At 35.5% G+C, this 18,796-nt stretch overlaps 1 protein-coding gene across 1 annotated transcript in view; it reads right to left on the bottom strand.

Annotated features, from left to right (window-relative positions):
- Nucleotides 1–18,796, bottom strand: part of LOC150105661 (carbonyl reductase [NADPH] 3-like) — a 144,471-nt gene that overhangs the window by 39,444 nt on the left and 86,231 nt on the right. Inside the window, exon 6 of the mRNA XM_090394982.1 lies at nt 10,038–10,179. Within this exon, the coding sequence (XP_090251108.1) occupies nt 10,038–10,179 (142 nt within the window). The remainder of the gene's footprint in view (nt 1–10,037; nt 10,180–18,796) is intronic.

Here is an 18,796-nt window from a genome sequence, read left to right as displayed (position 1 = left end):
GGATTAATCCATTCCCAAACCCCATATGATTGCTTGTTTAAACCTTAATAACAGTACTTCATGTATAAAATTGTATACAAAATCAATGAAAATGAATAAAATCTTACACAAAAAGAATAAACACAATAAAATATAGATGAAAATTTAACTTCACTTTGAAAAAAACAATAAAATACAAAGAAAATCAAGAAATTGCGCTGGAAATTCGAGCAGGTGTTTGCACTGAGCAGAGGCTACTGTGTAACTGACGCTCTCCTGCCTTACATCTCAGCCCGCAGAGCACGTGGTTGCCAGTTTATCTGTTCAGGAACCGAGATTATGTTCGAAAACCAGTGTGTTTTTTTGTTCAGAAAATATGTTCGGGAACCAATTTGTTCGAGATCAGAGTCGTTTGACAACCGAGATTCTACTGTAGATAGTTTTGTTACAGTAAAAATGATGTCCTAATTTAACATGACAATTGTTATATTAGATTTAGGATCCTGGATTACCTAATTCTTAGGGAGAAAGGTTAAGTGGGTAGAATATGCACCTTCCAATATGCTTGGGATTTTTAGACCCATCGTTATTGTTAAGATTAGGGTAACTAATAAGACTCTTACATGCCTCCTTAAATTTATGTTCATACCATGTTTTGGTGTGATGTAAGCAGGTGCTTTTCCAGTCAATTCTATGTAAAGTGTTCAGGGCATGATCAGAAAGACCAGCTTGAACATAGTTATTATATTAAATATATAATGTGTTGTTTATGTTCCTTTTTTCTGATAGGAATTGTGCATCCTGTTTCCCCTATATAGGGCAAATTACAGAGGTGCAATGAATACGGTATACTCCAGGGTGGGCCAGCGGAGGGAGTGGATCCTTGGATGAGTTGAGTAAGTTTTTAAATTTTGCAGGAGGTTTAAAGGTGGCTTTAAGGTTGTATTTTTGTAGTATTCTGTTTATTTTATCTGATATCCCTTTAATGTATGGAATGATTATGGTTTTATTGTAGTCTTGTTTATTTTTGTTTTTAAGTGAGGTCTTGTACAGAATTTTATTTGATAGTATTTTGGCTGTAATCATTTTTTAGGAAAGTATTGCTGATAACAAGCATTTAAAGATGAATTAAAAGTTATCAGCAATACCTTCCAAAAAATCATCAAAACTTTTTAATTTTTGTTTCAAATGAATCACCTATAATGTTGTCCATAATGCCTGTGACTCTTTACAGTATTCACAAGCTGTAAATTTATACTTGTAAATACTATAAATTTATCACAGACATCATGGCAGTTCTCATGAAAATGAGAGAAATACCGACAAATGATTTTTCAACTGAGAACTATATATTGTTCAGAGTTGAAATACTACAATGCGTATTTGGTGATATGGCATAATGAAGTAATTTTCAGTTTTAGTTTAAGTGTGGTTCCATGGGCTAAAACTCTATTTAACATATGTAATCATTCAATTCTGATAATATTCTAATTAAACCCTGCTTGTGATAACTTTAATCCCAAGTAGATAAACCAGGTGATAAGATGATATATTAATTAACGTGCAAGAGAATAGCAGTGCCTCTGATCACGCTGTCTGGGTTTCAGCTCTGGCAGGGTCCTAAGAGAGTGAAAAAAAAAAAAAGTTCCATTACATAAAGTAGGCACCAAGATGAATCAGTATCTCAGAAGCAGTAGTTAAGTTACTGGAAAAGCTGATTAAGAGCAGAATTCATGAATGGTTGAAGAGAAATATCATAATCTTATGAGGTGGTACAATGGCTTGGGGAAGAGGTTTTGTCTTAGAAAATTACTCAGTTTTTTACAGAATTCTTCTTCTGCAGCTTCTCCCACTTAAGTGGAATCACTGTTGATGATGAGTCTCCTCCACATCCTCCTGCCTTGGGCTGTCACCACATCCAAGTTCTTCATCCTCAAGTCCTCTTCTACCAGCTCCCTCCATCTCTTCTTTGATCGCCCACGCTTCCTCCTTCCTTGCACATCCATCTGCATGACCCTTCTTCGCACATATTTGTCCTCCTTCCTTGCACATCCATCTGCATGACCCTTCTTCCCACATATTTGTCCTCCCTCCTCATCACATGACCAAACCATCTCAACCTTGCCTCCTGTATCTTCGCTCCTAAGTTCGTAACTTTCATTGTTCCCCCTCACATAGTCATTTCTCAGACGATCCTTTCTGGTCACACCACACATCCACCTAAGCATTCTCATCTCTGTTACTTCCATCCTGCTGATGTTATTTTTCCTCAGGGCCACAGTTTCTATAGCATACGTCATAGCTGGCCTCACTACTGTCCTATAGATTTTGCCTTTCAGATTGATCGGCACCCTCTTATCGCATAACACTCCAGCCATCTCCCTCCAGTTCCTCCAACCTGCTTGTATCCTGCATCCCACTTCCTTCTCAGCTCCTCTATCTTCTTCCACTGTTGAACCTAAGTATCTAAAGTCCCTCACCTTCCTGATGACATTTCCTTCCAGCTCCAGATCTGTCTCCTGGCCGCCACCCACTGTGCAACACATATACTCTGTCTTACTTCTGCTCAGTCTCATACCTCTCTCTTCCAATACTTTTCTCCATCTTTCCAGTTTAGTTCCTGCTTCTTCTCTTGAATCTGCACTCAGCAAGATGTCATCTGCATACAACATTGTCCAAGGTGCATCTTCTCTCGCCTCCTCCGTCACCACCTCCATCACAATATTAAACAGAAACGGACTTAATGCTGATCCTTGATGCAAGCCAACTGTTACTTGAAAACTTTCTGTCTGTCCCAGACAGGTCCGAACACTTGTCTTCACATTTCTGTACATCTCCCGCACCAACCTGACATATTTCTCCAGAACCTTCTTCTCCCTCAGACACCTCCAGACTTCTTTCCTTGGCACTCTATCGTATGCTTTCTCCAGATCAATAAATGCCAGATGTAGCTCCCGTTGTTTCTCTCGAAACTTTTCCATCATCTGCTGTAACCCAAAGATAGCATCTGTTGTTGATCTACCAGGCATGAAGCCAAATTATGCCTTTGCAATCTCCACCTCCTTCCTCAATCTTCCATCAAGAACCCTTTCTAGGACTTTCATTGTTTGGGACATCAACTTTATTCCTCTGTAATTTTTACAGTCTTGTGCATTCCCTTTACCCTTGTAGATGGGGACAAGAGTACTCTCCCTCTATTCCTCAGGTATATTTTCCTGTTGGCAAACTTTCATGAACAGGTCCCACATCAGGTCAATTCCCTCTTCCCCCAGTGCCTTCCATGCCTCCACTGGAATCCTGCCGGAGCCCACCGCTTTTCCATTCCTCATCCTCTTCATGGCCTCCGTCACTTCCACTCTACTGATGTTCTGCATCATCCCTTCAGAAGGCTGTTTTACAGAATACCAAACAAATTTTATTTGTTTGGTATTCTGTAAATTGGAGCAAATGGAGAAGGATATGAAGCTGGTGACACAAATATGGTGGAGTAGAATCCAAGAGATAGCAGTGGTGTGCCACAGGACTATACTTGGATTGTTGCTACTTAATTATGCATTACTGATATAAGAAATGAATTAAGGAGAAATATCCAGTTGCATATGATGCTAAACTGGGGAGGATAAAAGGTAATAAAGGTGATGAAGAGATCAACAGGATGATTTAAATTCTCACAGCATGGACAAATGTTAACAGTTATGTGTTTAATGTCACAAAGTGTAAGGTTATGCAATCTGGGATCAAAAGATTACAAGTTATGCATTACACTTATGATAAAACTAAGACTGCAGGAAATTAATGAGGCCATAAATTAGGGAGTGATGGCAGAGAGAGACGAGAGAGAGAGAGAGAGATTAAGTTTAGAAGCATATTGCAAAAATAGGCAAAAAGAAAAAAAAAACTCAAAGATTCACTGGGATGTTGAACACAGTGACAAGCAGAAATAAGGAGGTTATTATTCCTTTTTTATACAAATATGATATGGCCACATCTAAACTACTTCATCGCCTAGTGTGAGACCACCACCCTGCTTATTAGAGGCCTGAAGTGGCTTGAAAAAGTTCCATGTTTGGTCTCTAGAGCAGGGTTTTCAGATTACGTAAAAAATAAATTAATAATGCAAAAAATATAATATAAAATTGATTAAAAAACAGAAAAATATCCATAGCCCACCCACATTTTCATGGGTGAAAACATAAAAGTGCACAGATCTAGGCAACTTGGTTTCTTAGGACAACATAGAAATGTTGAAAAGAATTCATTAACCCCACCAAAAACGATGATGAGTACCAGTCTGTCAAGTGCCCCCTGTAAGGATAGAACTGAAGGCTTGTAGAGTATAAAGTTTAGTTGATACATAGAAGAAGTGATATGATAAAAGTATATAAGGTACTAAAGGAGTTTTATAAAGTAGATGCTGAAAAAAGTTCCAATTCATCATAGAACAGTAGAGAACATAGTCATGAGTCTAAAAGTGGATGAGTTTAAGGAGTGTAATGGTAGGCATTGTGTGAATAATGGTTAGTGTGGCTTCCTGCTGTGAGTCTTCATACTCACGAGGTGGGGGGGGGAGGGGTTCCAGTATAACACTAATAATATTACAACAGACTACAAACTACATTCATTCCCCTGGTATAATGAGAGTAGTTGACCCCAGGATGTACTACCACAATGTATACAGAAAGCACAAAACATTTCCTAATAGGCATTAGTTAGAATGCCAAACAAATGAAGAGTGGTTAACAATTTGGGACTCAGCTAACTAAACTGTATTCTATATCAGTTTGAAGTAAACATGAACGGTGATGAACAAACAAAAATTAATGCAACTAGAAGCACTGTATAAAACTTAATTATATTTTTTTGTTCAAGGAAACATGGCAAACTGTGAAATGTCGCTTGATGAAACAAATTCAATAGAGATGAAAGCAAAGTGAGTTGATGAAACAAATTTAACAGAGATAGAAGTTTAATAATAAATTTAGTTTAATCCCAAGGTGTTGTACCACCTTACCCCAGTCCTGAAGATACTTTCAGGTGCAAACTTTGTTTGCTCACACTTGGATAAAGGATTAAACTAAATTTATTATACTCTAACCAAGTGAAAAATAAACTTTCAACATAGAGATAGAAGTATATAACATCAAGAGAGGGTATCAACTAAGAAAGATAGTTCCATAAAAGAAATTAAATACATCCCATTGATATAATAGTTAATTTGTAAATTATGAACAATAATGATCAGTTGACAGTACATCAGAGGCATTTTGGTTAAAATATCTCACTGAAAATTATGGGTAAAAAGAGCCCTGTGTTCAAATCCCATCTAGGATGAGAGGAACAATAATATGAACTTTTCAACTGAAAGTAAGTTGGCTGTGCTTATACAGAGGAGGTAGAGTTTCTCTGCACTAATACAAACAGTTGAGGAACATATGCAACTGGCAAATATAGAAAGCTGAGACAGGATGAAACCTATCCCAACATAAATTAAGAGCCAAAACAAAGGGAGAAATATAAGCACAAATCTCACGTATACATTTGTAATCCTTACAAAATCCTTAAATGCTTTGGGTAAACTATCCTATTTCAGATACTTGATTTAAAGGTTAAAAATGACACTTTTGTAATCCTCAGTACAGATCATGGGTTTCCATTTCATCTTAGATTTGAGGAATATGTACTTATATGAAATTTTTGCTTAAGAGTAAAAGCTGTATAACTGGGAGGAAACCTCCATGTACTCTTTTAAGGAATGCAGAGAACTGACCAGAGCTTCTAACCTAATGTCCAATTCTCACCTTCTCGTGGTGTACCCTGAATGAATGAAGATGGGCTGGCAATTTGGGATTTAGTGACCAAATCACATTCTTATCGACTTAAAACCATAACGCAAAATGATGGTACATGACAGAATTTTATGCTGACTTGGGCATCACTCAGTTACACAAGATCCACTCATTGTTTTAGTCAGGGAAACAAGGGTGAACAGTGTAAAGTGAGCTACTGGAACAAATCCTGGAACATATCCCAATTCAACATCAGCAGAGTTCAAGATTGGCATCATCAACATAAGCATCAAAGGAAAGGGAATGGAACTAGCAGAAGAAATGAATAAATATCAGATCAAACTAATAGGTGTGAATGAAACAAAGAAGACAAAAACAGGTGAGATCTTTATAAGCACAAATTCACAATGTTATATTCAGGCAATAACAATTAGCGAAAAGGAGTAACAATAGTATTCAACACTAAATACGAGGATGATCTTGAATGGCAGGCAATATCAAGTAGAGTAACGTGAGGAAATATCAGAATGGGAACTGAACAATGAGACTTATTTGTGCCTATGGTTCCACAGAAGATTCTACTAAGCAAGAACTTTGAGGCATTAGAGAAGGCAGCTGACACAATGAAAAAGCAAAGTTGGTCCATGTTGGAAATCTAAACAGCAGAGTAGAAAATGGTTACCAAATATAAGAAATGTCTTGAGAAAATTTGGAGAAAATAGCAAAGCTAATAATAATGGCAAGTACCTGCTGGATTTCTGTTCAGGACATAGACTAGTTATTACTAACACCATGTTCCAACATAAAAATGTGCACAAATTCAATGGAGAGAGGATGCAAGAAATAAGAAAATTCTTATTATGCTATTGTTGATAGCGATATTTTCCCACTCATTCAGGACAAGACACTTATTTGAAATTGGAAGTGCTCATCATTTAATTTTGAGTAGGATAAAATTGAATTTCTTATTGAAAAGAAGAATATAAGAAAGTTTTAAAATGATGCAAAGTTGAGAACAGGTTTCAGAAGTGAACTATAGACTCAAATATACAAACATTATTCAAAGAAAAAAAAAAATGAACAAGTTTGAAAATAAGAACAAAAAACCTCAGAGATTGTGATCAATCCTGAAGAAAATTAAGATCGATTCAAACAAAAAAGGATGTGGCAAAGTTGTCTATAAGGATAGAAAAATCAGATCTCCATGGTGAACTCAGGAAGTTAAAGAGGCAGTGGAGGAAAAGAAGAGTGCATATTGAAAGTTCCTGGCATGTAAGTCAGATTGTGCTCTTAGCAAATACAGAGAAAAATGTATGAAAGCAAAGCATTGTGTAAAACTAGCTAAACAAAAGTCATGGGAAGACTTTTGGTAAGTTTAGCTCTCATAGTACAAATTTATAAAAAAGGAAATAAGGCTTAATGTGAGAATTACAGAGGTATTTCCCTAGTGATCATGAGGAAAGCTCTTCAAAGAAAATAAATATCAAGAGGTGGTATTGATGATATTTATCTTAATGATAAATATATCACTAAGCAATCTATCAGTAAAATTACTCCAGACTTGAAAACTGAAGACACGGAAATCCCAGATGTCCGGAATAATTTCTTTGAAAGATTGCATAATGAAACAAGCAGTGTCAGCATAGTGGTAAAAAACATTCAACAGAAATAAATATCAATACTTGAAGTGGAGAAGGCCATCAAAAACCTAAAATGTGGAATGGGAGCCAGAGGAGACGATAATCGACTTGAAATGCTTAAATATGGAGATATAAAAGTTTTACAGTGGCTGCACTATGAAGACCTGCTCAGACGATCAAATTCCAGATGATGGGAGTTCAGCTCTCATAGTACCTATTTATAATAAAGGAAATAAGGCTTAATGTGAGAATTACAGAGCTATTTCCCTAGTGATCACGGGGGAAATCTTGCTGAGAGGAAAGCTCTTCAAAACACTGGTGTAAATGGGATGTTATATAGAGTAATACATAGTCTATATTTGAGCTGTAAATGATCAGTCAAAATTGAAGGAGGTTCAGGTAGATGGTTCGATGTTAAATCAGGTGTGTGAAAAGGGTGCACATTATTTCCACTGTCATTCATTATCTATATGGATCACATTATGAAAGAAACTGTATTAAACCTGATATCAAAATGGCGATGCTAATCTCAGCTGTTTACTTTATGCAGGTGTTATACTTCTAACTAAATCCAATACAAGTTTGCAAGATTCCTTGACTAAATTGGATAACTATTGTAATAATACGTTTGGTATGAAAATAAGCACTGAAAAGACAATGAAAACAAGCAGAAAGATTGAAAACATCAACTCTATTCTGAATAGATAACCTACAGAACAAGTAAAACATTTCAGATATTTAGGCACAATTTTTAGGGAAGATGGCAAATTAAATATAAAAATAGACAACAGAATTAGTAAAGCTGGTAAATTATATATTTAGTTTAATCCTTTATCCAAGTGTAAGCAAGCAAAGTTTGTGCCTTAAGTATCTTCAGGACTGGGGCAACTCATGGCAAAGGTGGTATAAGCTCTCATCACTTTCCTTAGTATTCCACAATGCAAAACACATTTCCTTACGGACATGTATAATGCTATGCATTATGGGAAGGATCACTATCCAGACTGGTTTCGACCTTTATTGAGGTCTCTTCAGTGGGAGCCAGACCAGAGATGATACCAAGGTTGAAGCAATGCAGAAGTCATATTTCCATATGGCAGTTGCCAAAAGGTGTCACACTTTATTATTAAATTATTCTGGATTACAGATAATTTATAATCTAACCAAGTGAAAAAAAAAACTTCTAACATCTTTCTCTAATCCAGAATAATTTAAACATTATTAAAAAAAAAATGAAAGAGTTTGAAAATAAGAACAAAACCTCAGAGATTGTGATAAATCCTGAAGAAAATGAAGGTTGATTCAAACAAAAAAGGATGTGGTGAAGTTGTCTATAAGGATATAAAAATCAGATCTCCATGGTGCCTTTTGGCAACTGGCATATAGAAATATGACCTGCATTACTTCAACCTTAGTATCATCTCTGGGTCTGACTCCCACTGAAGAGACCTCAATGAAGGTCGAAACTGGTCTGGGTAGTGACCCTTCCCATAATGCATAGCATTATACTGTCCATATGGAAATGTGCTTGGCATTGTGGGATACTAAGGAAAGTGATGAGAGCCTCTACCACCTTTGCCACGAGTTGCCCCCCCCCCCCAGTCTCCAAGATACTTCAGGTGCAAACTTTGTTTGCTTACACTTTGATAAAGGATTAAACTAAATATATAATTTATAGTCTAACCAAGTGAAAAAATACTTCCAACTTCTAATAAAACTGGTATGGTATGAAGTCAGCTGAATAAATTTATACATAATAATAAGAGAGAAATTAGTTAAAACACTAAAATTAGATGTATACAATTCAGTGTTCAAACCAATTTTAGCTTATGAATCTGAGAGCTGGGTTAGAAATAAAGCACTCGACCAAAGACTGGAGACCACAGATATGAGAGTTCTGAGAAAAATTAGGAGTGAACAGATGCTATCAATGACAATATCATATTGAAAATGAAGAAAGAACTTGCCATTATTAGCATTCAGGTTGTGCGAGCAGAGCTAATCTCAGGTGATATTGTCACTTTAACATAATAGAAGAGGTAATATTAGCAAAACAAGTGTTGTTTGCCAGGTTAAGAGATCCAGAGAAAAACCAAGATGTCCAAAATTATTAAAAGACAGAAATATAAGATCTGATAATTTTGGAGTCTTGACAAATAACAGATTCATTTGGAGGAAAATTGTTGATCAGAAGTTAGTAATGATGTAAATTTTTCATGTAGCACTATCATAATATCCTGACCCCCCCCCCCAAAAAAAAAGGGATCATATCAGGAATTTATTGAATTGATGATGATGAATTTTTGCTTGTGAATACAGCTAAATAAAAAGGTCTACAATGAAATCTCATCCTTGCCAAAATAATAATATATGTTATTATTTTGGCTAGGATGAGATTTCATTTCATGCCTAAATGATTAAAACAATCTCAATTCATAAGAAATCATTGTAATATACCTATACAATTAAAAGCACAGTTTCAGTATAAATTAGGAACACCACTAAGCATTATCTTACATTGATCTTCTGCACTTCTAAACTACAGATGCCACAAATAAAAAAAAAACAAAAACATATTCAATAGTTCTTTATTAATTACTTTAAAAATAATGATTTGGTTATTAACACTTACAGCATTCACTACAATGTCAGAACGTGAATCTTTGTTAAACTGTCTCTGTTGAATAAAGGTTAGTGCAGTAATACCCACTTTAGACATACAATATGCAGATCCTCCCCAGCCTTTATTCAGGTGATCTCCACGTTCTGCAGCTCTAGAAATATTAATGCAATTTAAAACAGCTTTGAATTTTAATATAAAATTTCAGTCTATTCAATTTTAACTAAAATAAGCAAAAAAAAAAAAAAAAAAAAAAATTGGGTTATTTTAACATCACATAGCAACTTCTGAAATCTAATAATCTAAAAATAAAGTAATTAAAAAATTCACTTATCCTTAAAAATGTGTAAACCATAAAGCAAAAATAACATATTACTGAAAAAGGAGTAAACATGTTAGACATGGGAAGTAATTAACTTTAATGAAAAGAGCACAAATATCAAAACAGTGAATCATCAGCACACAAAAAAAAAAAAAAATAATAATTTAAAGAGGCAGAATATTATTATTACCCAAGACACTATGGAGTCAAAGCTTTATCTAAGAGGTCCTTTTATCATACACAGCTCATCATACCATGCTTTAAACACACTCAAATTCTCTGCACACACACAACACTCTCAGGCAAGGCATTCCAATCATTCAACTCTGCATGAAAAAAACCTGCTTCTCACTTCCCTACTCACACCCTCTTTATACAGTTTCCAGGGATGACCTCAGGTTCTCCTCTGATCTCCCACTATTTTCCGTAGAGCATCTCCAGCACTGATCCTCTAACAACTCCTTATTAACTTGTAGGTCTCTGTCATATCTCCCCTCTTCCTACTGTTCACCAGACAAGTGGATCTTTCCTCATATTCAACATTCCAGAAGTTAGAAACTACCTTAGTCAGTCACCTCTGGACACAATAGTCCATGTGTGGCCTAATCAAAGCCTTATACAATGGAATAAGAATCTTCCTACTTCTACAAGTCAGTGTCCTCTGCATCATTCCCAGAAGCCTTTGTGTTGTTTTCATAATTTTGGCTATGTGTCCCCTAAATTTCAGATCCTTATCCACTATCACTCCAGATCTCTTATTTCTTCCACCTCCAACAATATATCCTCACCAAGCATAAATTCTGCATCTCATTTTTGTTTTCCAAATTTTCAAAACCTTACATTTTGCAACATTGAACTCACATCCCCATTCCCAATCATTCAATTTATTCAAGTCTTTGTAAGGCCACAACATCCTCTCTACTCTTCATGGTTCATCCCAACTTTGCATCATCTGCAAATAACTGAATATCTCCATCCAAATATTCACCAATATCATTAATATACAAGTTAAATAGCAATGGCCATAAAACAGACCCCTGAGGCACACCACCAGTAACTTAAATATATTCCTGGATATCGCTTCCCCCCTCCCCCCCCCCCCACACAACTTGTTGATACCTATCATTTAGCCAGTCTCCAATCCAATGCACCAATCTAATATCCAACCCCATCCGCTCTAGATTGACTATCAACTTATCATGCAGTAATCTATCAAAAGCTTTTGCCAAATCTAAATATATTACTGTGTATCTCTCCTCTGTCCATGGAAGCAGTCACCTTATTGTAATAAGTAAGTAGATTACTAAAACATGACCTCCATTTAGCAAATCCATGCTGTCCATCAAAGATAATACCATTGTTGTCAACCCAATTCTGGATCCTAGTTCTCACAAGCTTCTCCAACAACTTAACTACAACACCTGATACACAGATAGGCCTATATTTGATGCTTGAGTTCTATCACCTCCTTTATGAAGTGGCACAATCTTGCCCTCCTTAGGAACTTGACCCAGTGCAAGACTCGTATTAAAAAAGATATATCAAGGCCAGCGTCAACTCCCTGGCACATTCCTTCAGAATATGTGGTAATATATATTATCAAGTCCCACAGCCTTATTTACATCTAGTTTGCTCAACTCCCTCTACACCTCTTGCTCACTTACAATCAGTCTCTCTTCCCCATCATCTACTGCTCTCAATCTCTCCATGAAGTCACATTCACAAGATTGAAAGACCTTTATGAACTGCTCATTAAGTATCTCCACCACACCTTCTGCAACAGCTGTCATTATATCATTTTCTCCTTCCATAATCATTCTTTCTTTTGCTGGCTACTGGAAAGAACACCTTAGGATTCTTTTTGGCCTCATTCGCTAACTGCTGTTCATACCTCATTTAAAATATTTAAAATTACATCCTCTGATGAGATGACTGGGGGAGGAGAGGAAGAGAGAGAGAGTGGAGCAACCATTCTGATTCAACTCAGACTAGTGTAAAAGGCTTCAGAACTTTGAAAGGATGTTCATGTTTAAAACTGCTTCTATCTAGAAGGCAAGTCTCTTCTATCTAGAAGTACTAAAAGGCAAGTCTCGTTCCAAAGGATAGTGTATGTGTTTGGTATCAATACTATGAAGTGCAAGGCCAGACTTTTGAGATTTAAGATATTCAATGTAGTACTGATGTTTGCTAGGTCTTTTTTCCACAGAACCGTCTATCTGTCCAAAGTATGTTAGACTGCATTGACAAGGAATCTGGTTAACACACCAGCTACAGACAGAGTGAAAGCTAATCCTTTGTAAATGTTAGAATACAAATTTCGTTGATAGAAAAATATGTACATATGAGGTAAAACTTCAAGATTCTGCTATATGGTTTGGAGATATCAGAAATATATGAGATCATAATACTATTGTTCTATTGAAATATCCTTCAATGCAGGAATGCAGAAATTCGATTATCCATTGAATTTGACAAGGGTTGTAGCCAATTGATTACATTAAAAATAAAAACTTTTGTAATAAGGATGAAGGAGAAGAGCAAATGTTATGTCATCTATTAATTAGTCTATTAATTTATAAATTCAGGGTTGTCAAATTATAATTTGATAACCCTGAATTTTTGGAAGATTTATGATGAGATGTATACATCTGCCAGTAAAAGTTGACAACGTATCAGAGATTGTGTGAGTGGTAAGGCTATCCAAGAAGTGTAAATTCTCAGAAAATTCTTTCTCCTGTGTGTAACATTTTTGCACTCTTTATCACAAATGCCACAGGTTCTATTAAAATCAGATTACTGAAAAGGATTACATTATATAGAAATTCATCATTCCTGACATGTGCCCTCAAGGGTTGTACAGGATATTATGATAGTACTACATGAAAAAGTAACATCATTACTAACTTCCTATCAACAATTTTCCTCCAAATCAATCTGTTATCTGTCAAGACTCCAACATTATCAGATCTTATATTTCTGTCTTCTAAGGCACTTTTTATTGTATCAATCCACCTATATCTTGGTCTTCCTCTGGGTCTTTTACCTGCCAACCTGGCAGAGAACACCTGTTTTGCTAATCTTTCCACCCCCGTTCTGTTTAAGTTACCATACCACCTGAGATTAGCTCTGCACTAACACATTCCTAGATGCTAACAACGTCAAATTTCCTAATATCATAGTTTTTTAATATGATATTTCCATTGATGCCATCTCTTCACACCCCTAATCTTTCTCAGAACTCTCACATCTTTGGTCTCTGGTGTTTTATTTCTAACAAAGCTCTCAGATCCATAAGTTAAAATTGGTTTAAAGACCGTTTTGTATACAGATCATTTAGTGTTTTGACTAATCTCTCTTTTATTCCATATAAATTTATTCAGTTGGCTTCCTACCCTACCAGCTTTGTTGATTCTGTTTTCTATTTCCATATTTAATTTACCATCTTCACTAAAAATTGTGCCTAAGTATCTTAAACATTTTGCTTGTTCTATAGTTTCTCCATTCATGATGCAGTTGACATTTTCAATGTTTTTGCCTATTTTTTGTCATGTTACTGATTTTCATATCAACTTTATTAAAACAGTTATTCAATTTAGTCGGGGAATCTTGCATACTTGTAGCAGATTTATTTAGAAGTATAACATCATCCGCATAAAGCAAAGAGCTGACATTAACATCTCCAATTTTGATATCAGGATTAATACCACTTTCCTTCATAATGTGATCCATATAGATAATGAATAACAGAAGGGATAATGTACAACCTTGTCTGACACCAGATTTAACATTAAACCATCTTCCTGTACTTCAATTCTAACTGCTGACTCACAATCCAATAAAGACTAAGTATTGTTGATATAATGCCCCACTGACACCATATAACTGTAGTGTTTTGAATAGCTTCTCTCTTGGCACCTTGTCATATGCCTTTTCGAGATCTACAAAACTTAAATACAGATCTTTGTTATATTCCCATGATTTCTCAACTATTTATGGAAGTTTTTTCACTTGGCTATGCTACTAATTATATACTGGGTTTTATCCTTTATCTAAGTGTAAGCAAACAAAATTTGTGCCTGAAGTACTTTCAGGACTGGGACAACTCATGGTAAAGGTGGTATACGTTCTCATCACTTGCCTTAGTATATCCCATAATGCAAAGCACATCTCCTTGCAGACATGTATAATGCTATGCATTAAGGGAAGGGCCACTACCCAGACCAGTTTCGACCTTTATTGAGGTCTCATCAGTGGGAGCTAGACCCAGAGGTGGTGATACTAATGTGGAAGTAATGGAAGTCATATTTACCTATACGAGTTTCCAAAGGGGAGTCATACTCTATTATTAAAATTCTCTGAATTAGAGATAAGTTTATAGAAGTTTTTTCACTTGGCTATGCTACTAATTATATATTGAGTTTTATCCTTTATCCAGATGAAAGCAAACAAAGTTTGTGACTGAAGTACTTTCAGGACTGGGGCAACTCGTGGTAAAGGTGGTATAAGTTCTCATCACTTGCCTTAGCATATCCCATAATGCAAAGCACATCTCCTTGCGGGCATGTATAATGCTATGCATAATTAGTAGCATAACCAAGTGAAAAAACTTCCATAAACTTATCTCTAATCCAGAGAATTTTAATAATACGGTGTGACACCCTGTGGCAACTCTTATAGGTAAATATGACTTCTCCATTACTTCCACCTTAGTATCACCACCTCTGGGTCTGGCTCACACTGATGAGACCTCAAAAAAAAAAGGCCAAAGAAAACAAAGTCAGTTCCATCAGCAGGAAAAGTCATGGCATCGGTGTTCTGCATCCCAGAACACCAAAAAGGCATTTTGTTTATTAATTATCTTGAAAAGGGTAAAACAATAACCAGGGAATATTATTCTGATCTTTTAACTAGACTAGACGAAAAAATTCATGAGAAAAGATCCGGTTTGCAGAAGAAAAAACAGCATCTTTCATAAGGCAATGCACCTGCCCACAAAGGTGTTTTGGCAATGGGAAAATTAAGGGATCTGCACTATGAATCGTTGGAACATCCACCCTATTCCCCTAGAGTTGGCTCCCTCTGACTTCTATCTCTTCTCAAAACTACAACTCTTCCTCGCTGGTCAGCGTTTTTCTTCAAATCAAGAGGTGATTGCAGCTGTAGAGTGGTATTTTTGCAGATCTTACTGAGAACCACTACATGGAATGGGATAATGGTGCTGGAGCATCACTGAAATAAATGTATTAGTCTTAAGGGAGATTATGTTTAAAAATAATTTTGAAATTATAAATGCATTTTTTCATTGTTATGCCGAGAACTTTTCAGACCACCCTCACATACCAATCACAGTGTCTCAGGAGTGATTGTGGTAAAAATATTGAAAATGTTGGTCAAAGACAGAATTCAAGAATGGATGGCAGCATGGCAAACCCCAACTGCAAACTTAATGCATTAATGGAAATGCATTTATAACATGAATCTTCATAAGTTGAATTTATTTTTTTGAAAAGATATATTGTTAAAAATTTTGATGCATTTCTGAAATAAATTACCTAAATACAAAGATACTGTATGGGTGACAGCATGGCTCTGTGAGGGTAGGTCAAAGCCTTAATAATTTACAAACTTTGTAAAACAGTGACAGATGAGCTGGACAAAGGAAATGATACTGCTAGATTTTACAAACATATTTGACAAAATAAAGCATGTAGTTGTGTTACACAAATTGGAACAAATTGGGATGGAGATAAATAAGACTAGTGATGTGAATACAAGGGTAGCCGAAGGACAGATATCAAGAAAAGCAGTATATGGAGGAGCATAATCCAAAAGAAAGCAGATAATTAGTGCTGTGTTGCAAGGCTCTGTGTTTGGACCATTATTGTTTAATTTGTACATAAACGATACTATTATAAGGAACTTCACCTACAGAAACACACCGAAAGGAGGAAAGATCATATGACAGGAAGGAAATGGAATTTATACACCAAGAGATAATTATTTGAAACAGCATGTAATATATAGGGCTTTGGATTTGATATTCAGTTGTTTGTTGATGATGAAAAACTGGGTAGCAGAAGGCAAACCCCAACTGCAAACTTAATGCATTCATGGAAATGCATTTATAACATGAATCTTCATAAGTTGAATTTATTTTTTTGAAAACATATTTGTTAAAAATTATGATGCATTTCTGAAATAAATTATACTAAACTTTTACTAAATAGTTAAATTATTAATTTGAAAATAATTTATTCTAGTTAATTAAACATCTTTTTTAGTTCTTTCATCAGAAAGGAAGTATAACATAACATACGTAATTGTTAGTGCACGACCAATATAAAATTACTATTATTTTTACGGCTATTTTGCCTGCTTTTGTTTAGGAGTGTCCCTTTTTAATGTTATTGGTTTTTTACTCAAGAATTCTTAGGGCATTGCAGATGTATTTTTGAGACAAATATATGTAGCATAATAGAAGAAAATTTGCACATACTTTTACTTGGATGTTGTTGTTGGCTGTCTTCTTTCTACATACTTCTGCTGTATGGTGTGGAAAGGGGAGTTGGGAGGGGGGGAGGCTTAGGCAATGTGGGAGAATTAATTTGAAAAAACCCAGTTTTTTTTATATAATATATACATATATTATTTTTAAGGGTGGGCAGAGTGGTTTTTTGTAGGGTGGGAAAAAGATGAAAAAGAGGGCTGAAAATAGAAACTGTGTTTTTAGAGGAAGAGGAAGGGTTTATGGGAAAAGGGGCCGAGGAGAGAGTTGATGGGGAAGAGCTGTTTCGACCGTGTGGGTCGTCATCTGAACTCATGGAGGAAGTAGGATGCTATGTCGTGTCGGCTTAGTGTTTCTGCCTTTGAAGTCTTTGTGTTATCGCCTATTGGTCGGAGTTGTGACCTAATTTTTATGTTGTGGAGCTTTCAACACTCGGAGATTATGTAGGGTCGGTGGACGTTGATTGAGTTCTCGTCACATTTTATGGCTATTGTTTCCAATATTCTAAGCATTGTTTCATTGTCTTGTCTTCTATTATGATGGCCTTGTTGATTTGCGGGGTATGTTTCTGTTCAAGGGCATGAACTGCTATTTCTGTTTTCCCTGTACTTTGTATTCTATTTTTCTTTTTGATGGTGCATTTTTTCTTTTTCTTTCCTGAGAGTTTTCCCAGAAATAGTACCTAAAATTACTATTTTCACATTTAATTAATTATGCATTTTTAAAATACATAATTTGAAATGGATTAAGCTTTTTCACTTTTTTGATTTGTTTTTATATCTCTTTCTGTTTGTAACAGGCTATCTCACTATTAATACATCTACAGTGGAGAAAGCTATGCATTTTTTTTTATACTTTGATTCTGAATCCTGAAGTCACATTTCCTTTTTACAAATAAATACAGACTGAACAGAACTTGTACTGTCAGTATAATCACAATTTTTTGCTTGTCTTTTAAATTTGTTGCAAATGTTAAAACAACTGGTGTTATAACATAACCAGCTGAAGCAAGCAATTTGCTGTTTTCTATCACAATCAATTTTTTTTCCCACTACATTTTCACAATCATTACTTTTCCATTCGTTTTTTATATTTCATGGATAATAAAACCACGAAACAGTATATGTACATATACTGTTTTGTTTTCCATTTTTTAATAAAATAGTATATGTACTGTAAGTAAGATTAAAATATGCATACAATATTAACGTGTGGAACATGTTCAGCAACTAAAGAATGAATATTCAACATGGCAATAAAAAAGGGAAGAAATTTACCAGACTAAACATTTTCCATTGTGCATCATAAAATATTAGTGAATTTCTAGCAACATAAAGGTTCATAAGCATCCACCTCTGTGTTCGTTACATGAATTTAGTCCATACAATATTTGTAAATATGAATTGTTCATATACTGAAAGTTCATAAGCAGAGGTTCACCTATAGTTAAATCAAGACAATGTAGAGAGAGGTTGCAGGATGATTTAAACAGGTTGCCAGTATGGGCAAGAGATAATGGATGCCAGTTTCATGTGGAAAAAGCATCAAGTTATGCATTTTGGAATCAAAAGATCACAAGCTGTGTACCATGTTGATGGAACTGTATTTCATGAAACTGATGAAGAAAGGAATTGGAAGGGGGGGAATAGAGAGCTGAAGTTCAGAAGGCATATTGCTAAGCTGTACAAGGTAGCTCACTGGATTACCTGGTTATGGAAAAACATACTAATATGCAGAAATAATGAAGTTCTTATCATTCCCATTTATGAGGCCTTGATATGTCAACATCTGGATTACTATGCTCAGGTCTGGCACCTGGATTTCTTGGGGATGAGAAAATAGTGGAAAGGATCCAGAGGTAAGTGACCAAGAGATAGTGAACAGTCTGTGGAATGGTTGATAGGTGGAAAAAAGGGGAAATGACAGAAATGTTTAAGACTGATG

This window comes from Typopeltis vanoorti, chromosome 6 (genome assembly GCF_054136105.1).
Source record: "Typopeltis vanoorti isolate ZY-2024b chromosome 6, IOZ_Tvanoo_1.0, whole genome shotgun sequence".
In the NCBI taxonomy this organism is placed as follows: Eukaryota; Metazoa; Arthropoda; class Arachnida; order Uropygi; family Thelyphonidae; genus Typopeltis; species Typopeltis vanoorti.
Note: the sequence above shows the minus strand (reverse complement) of the source record. Positions and strands in the feature narration are given on the sequence as shown.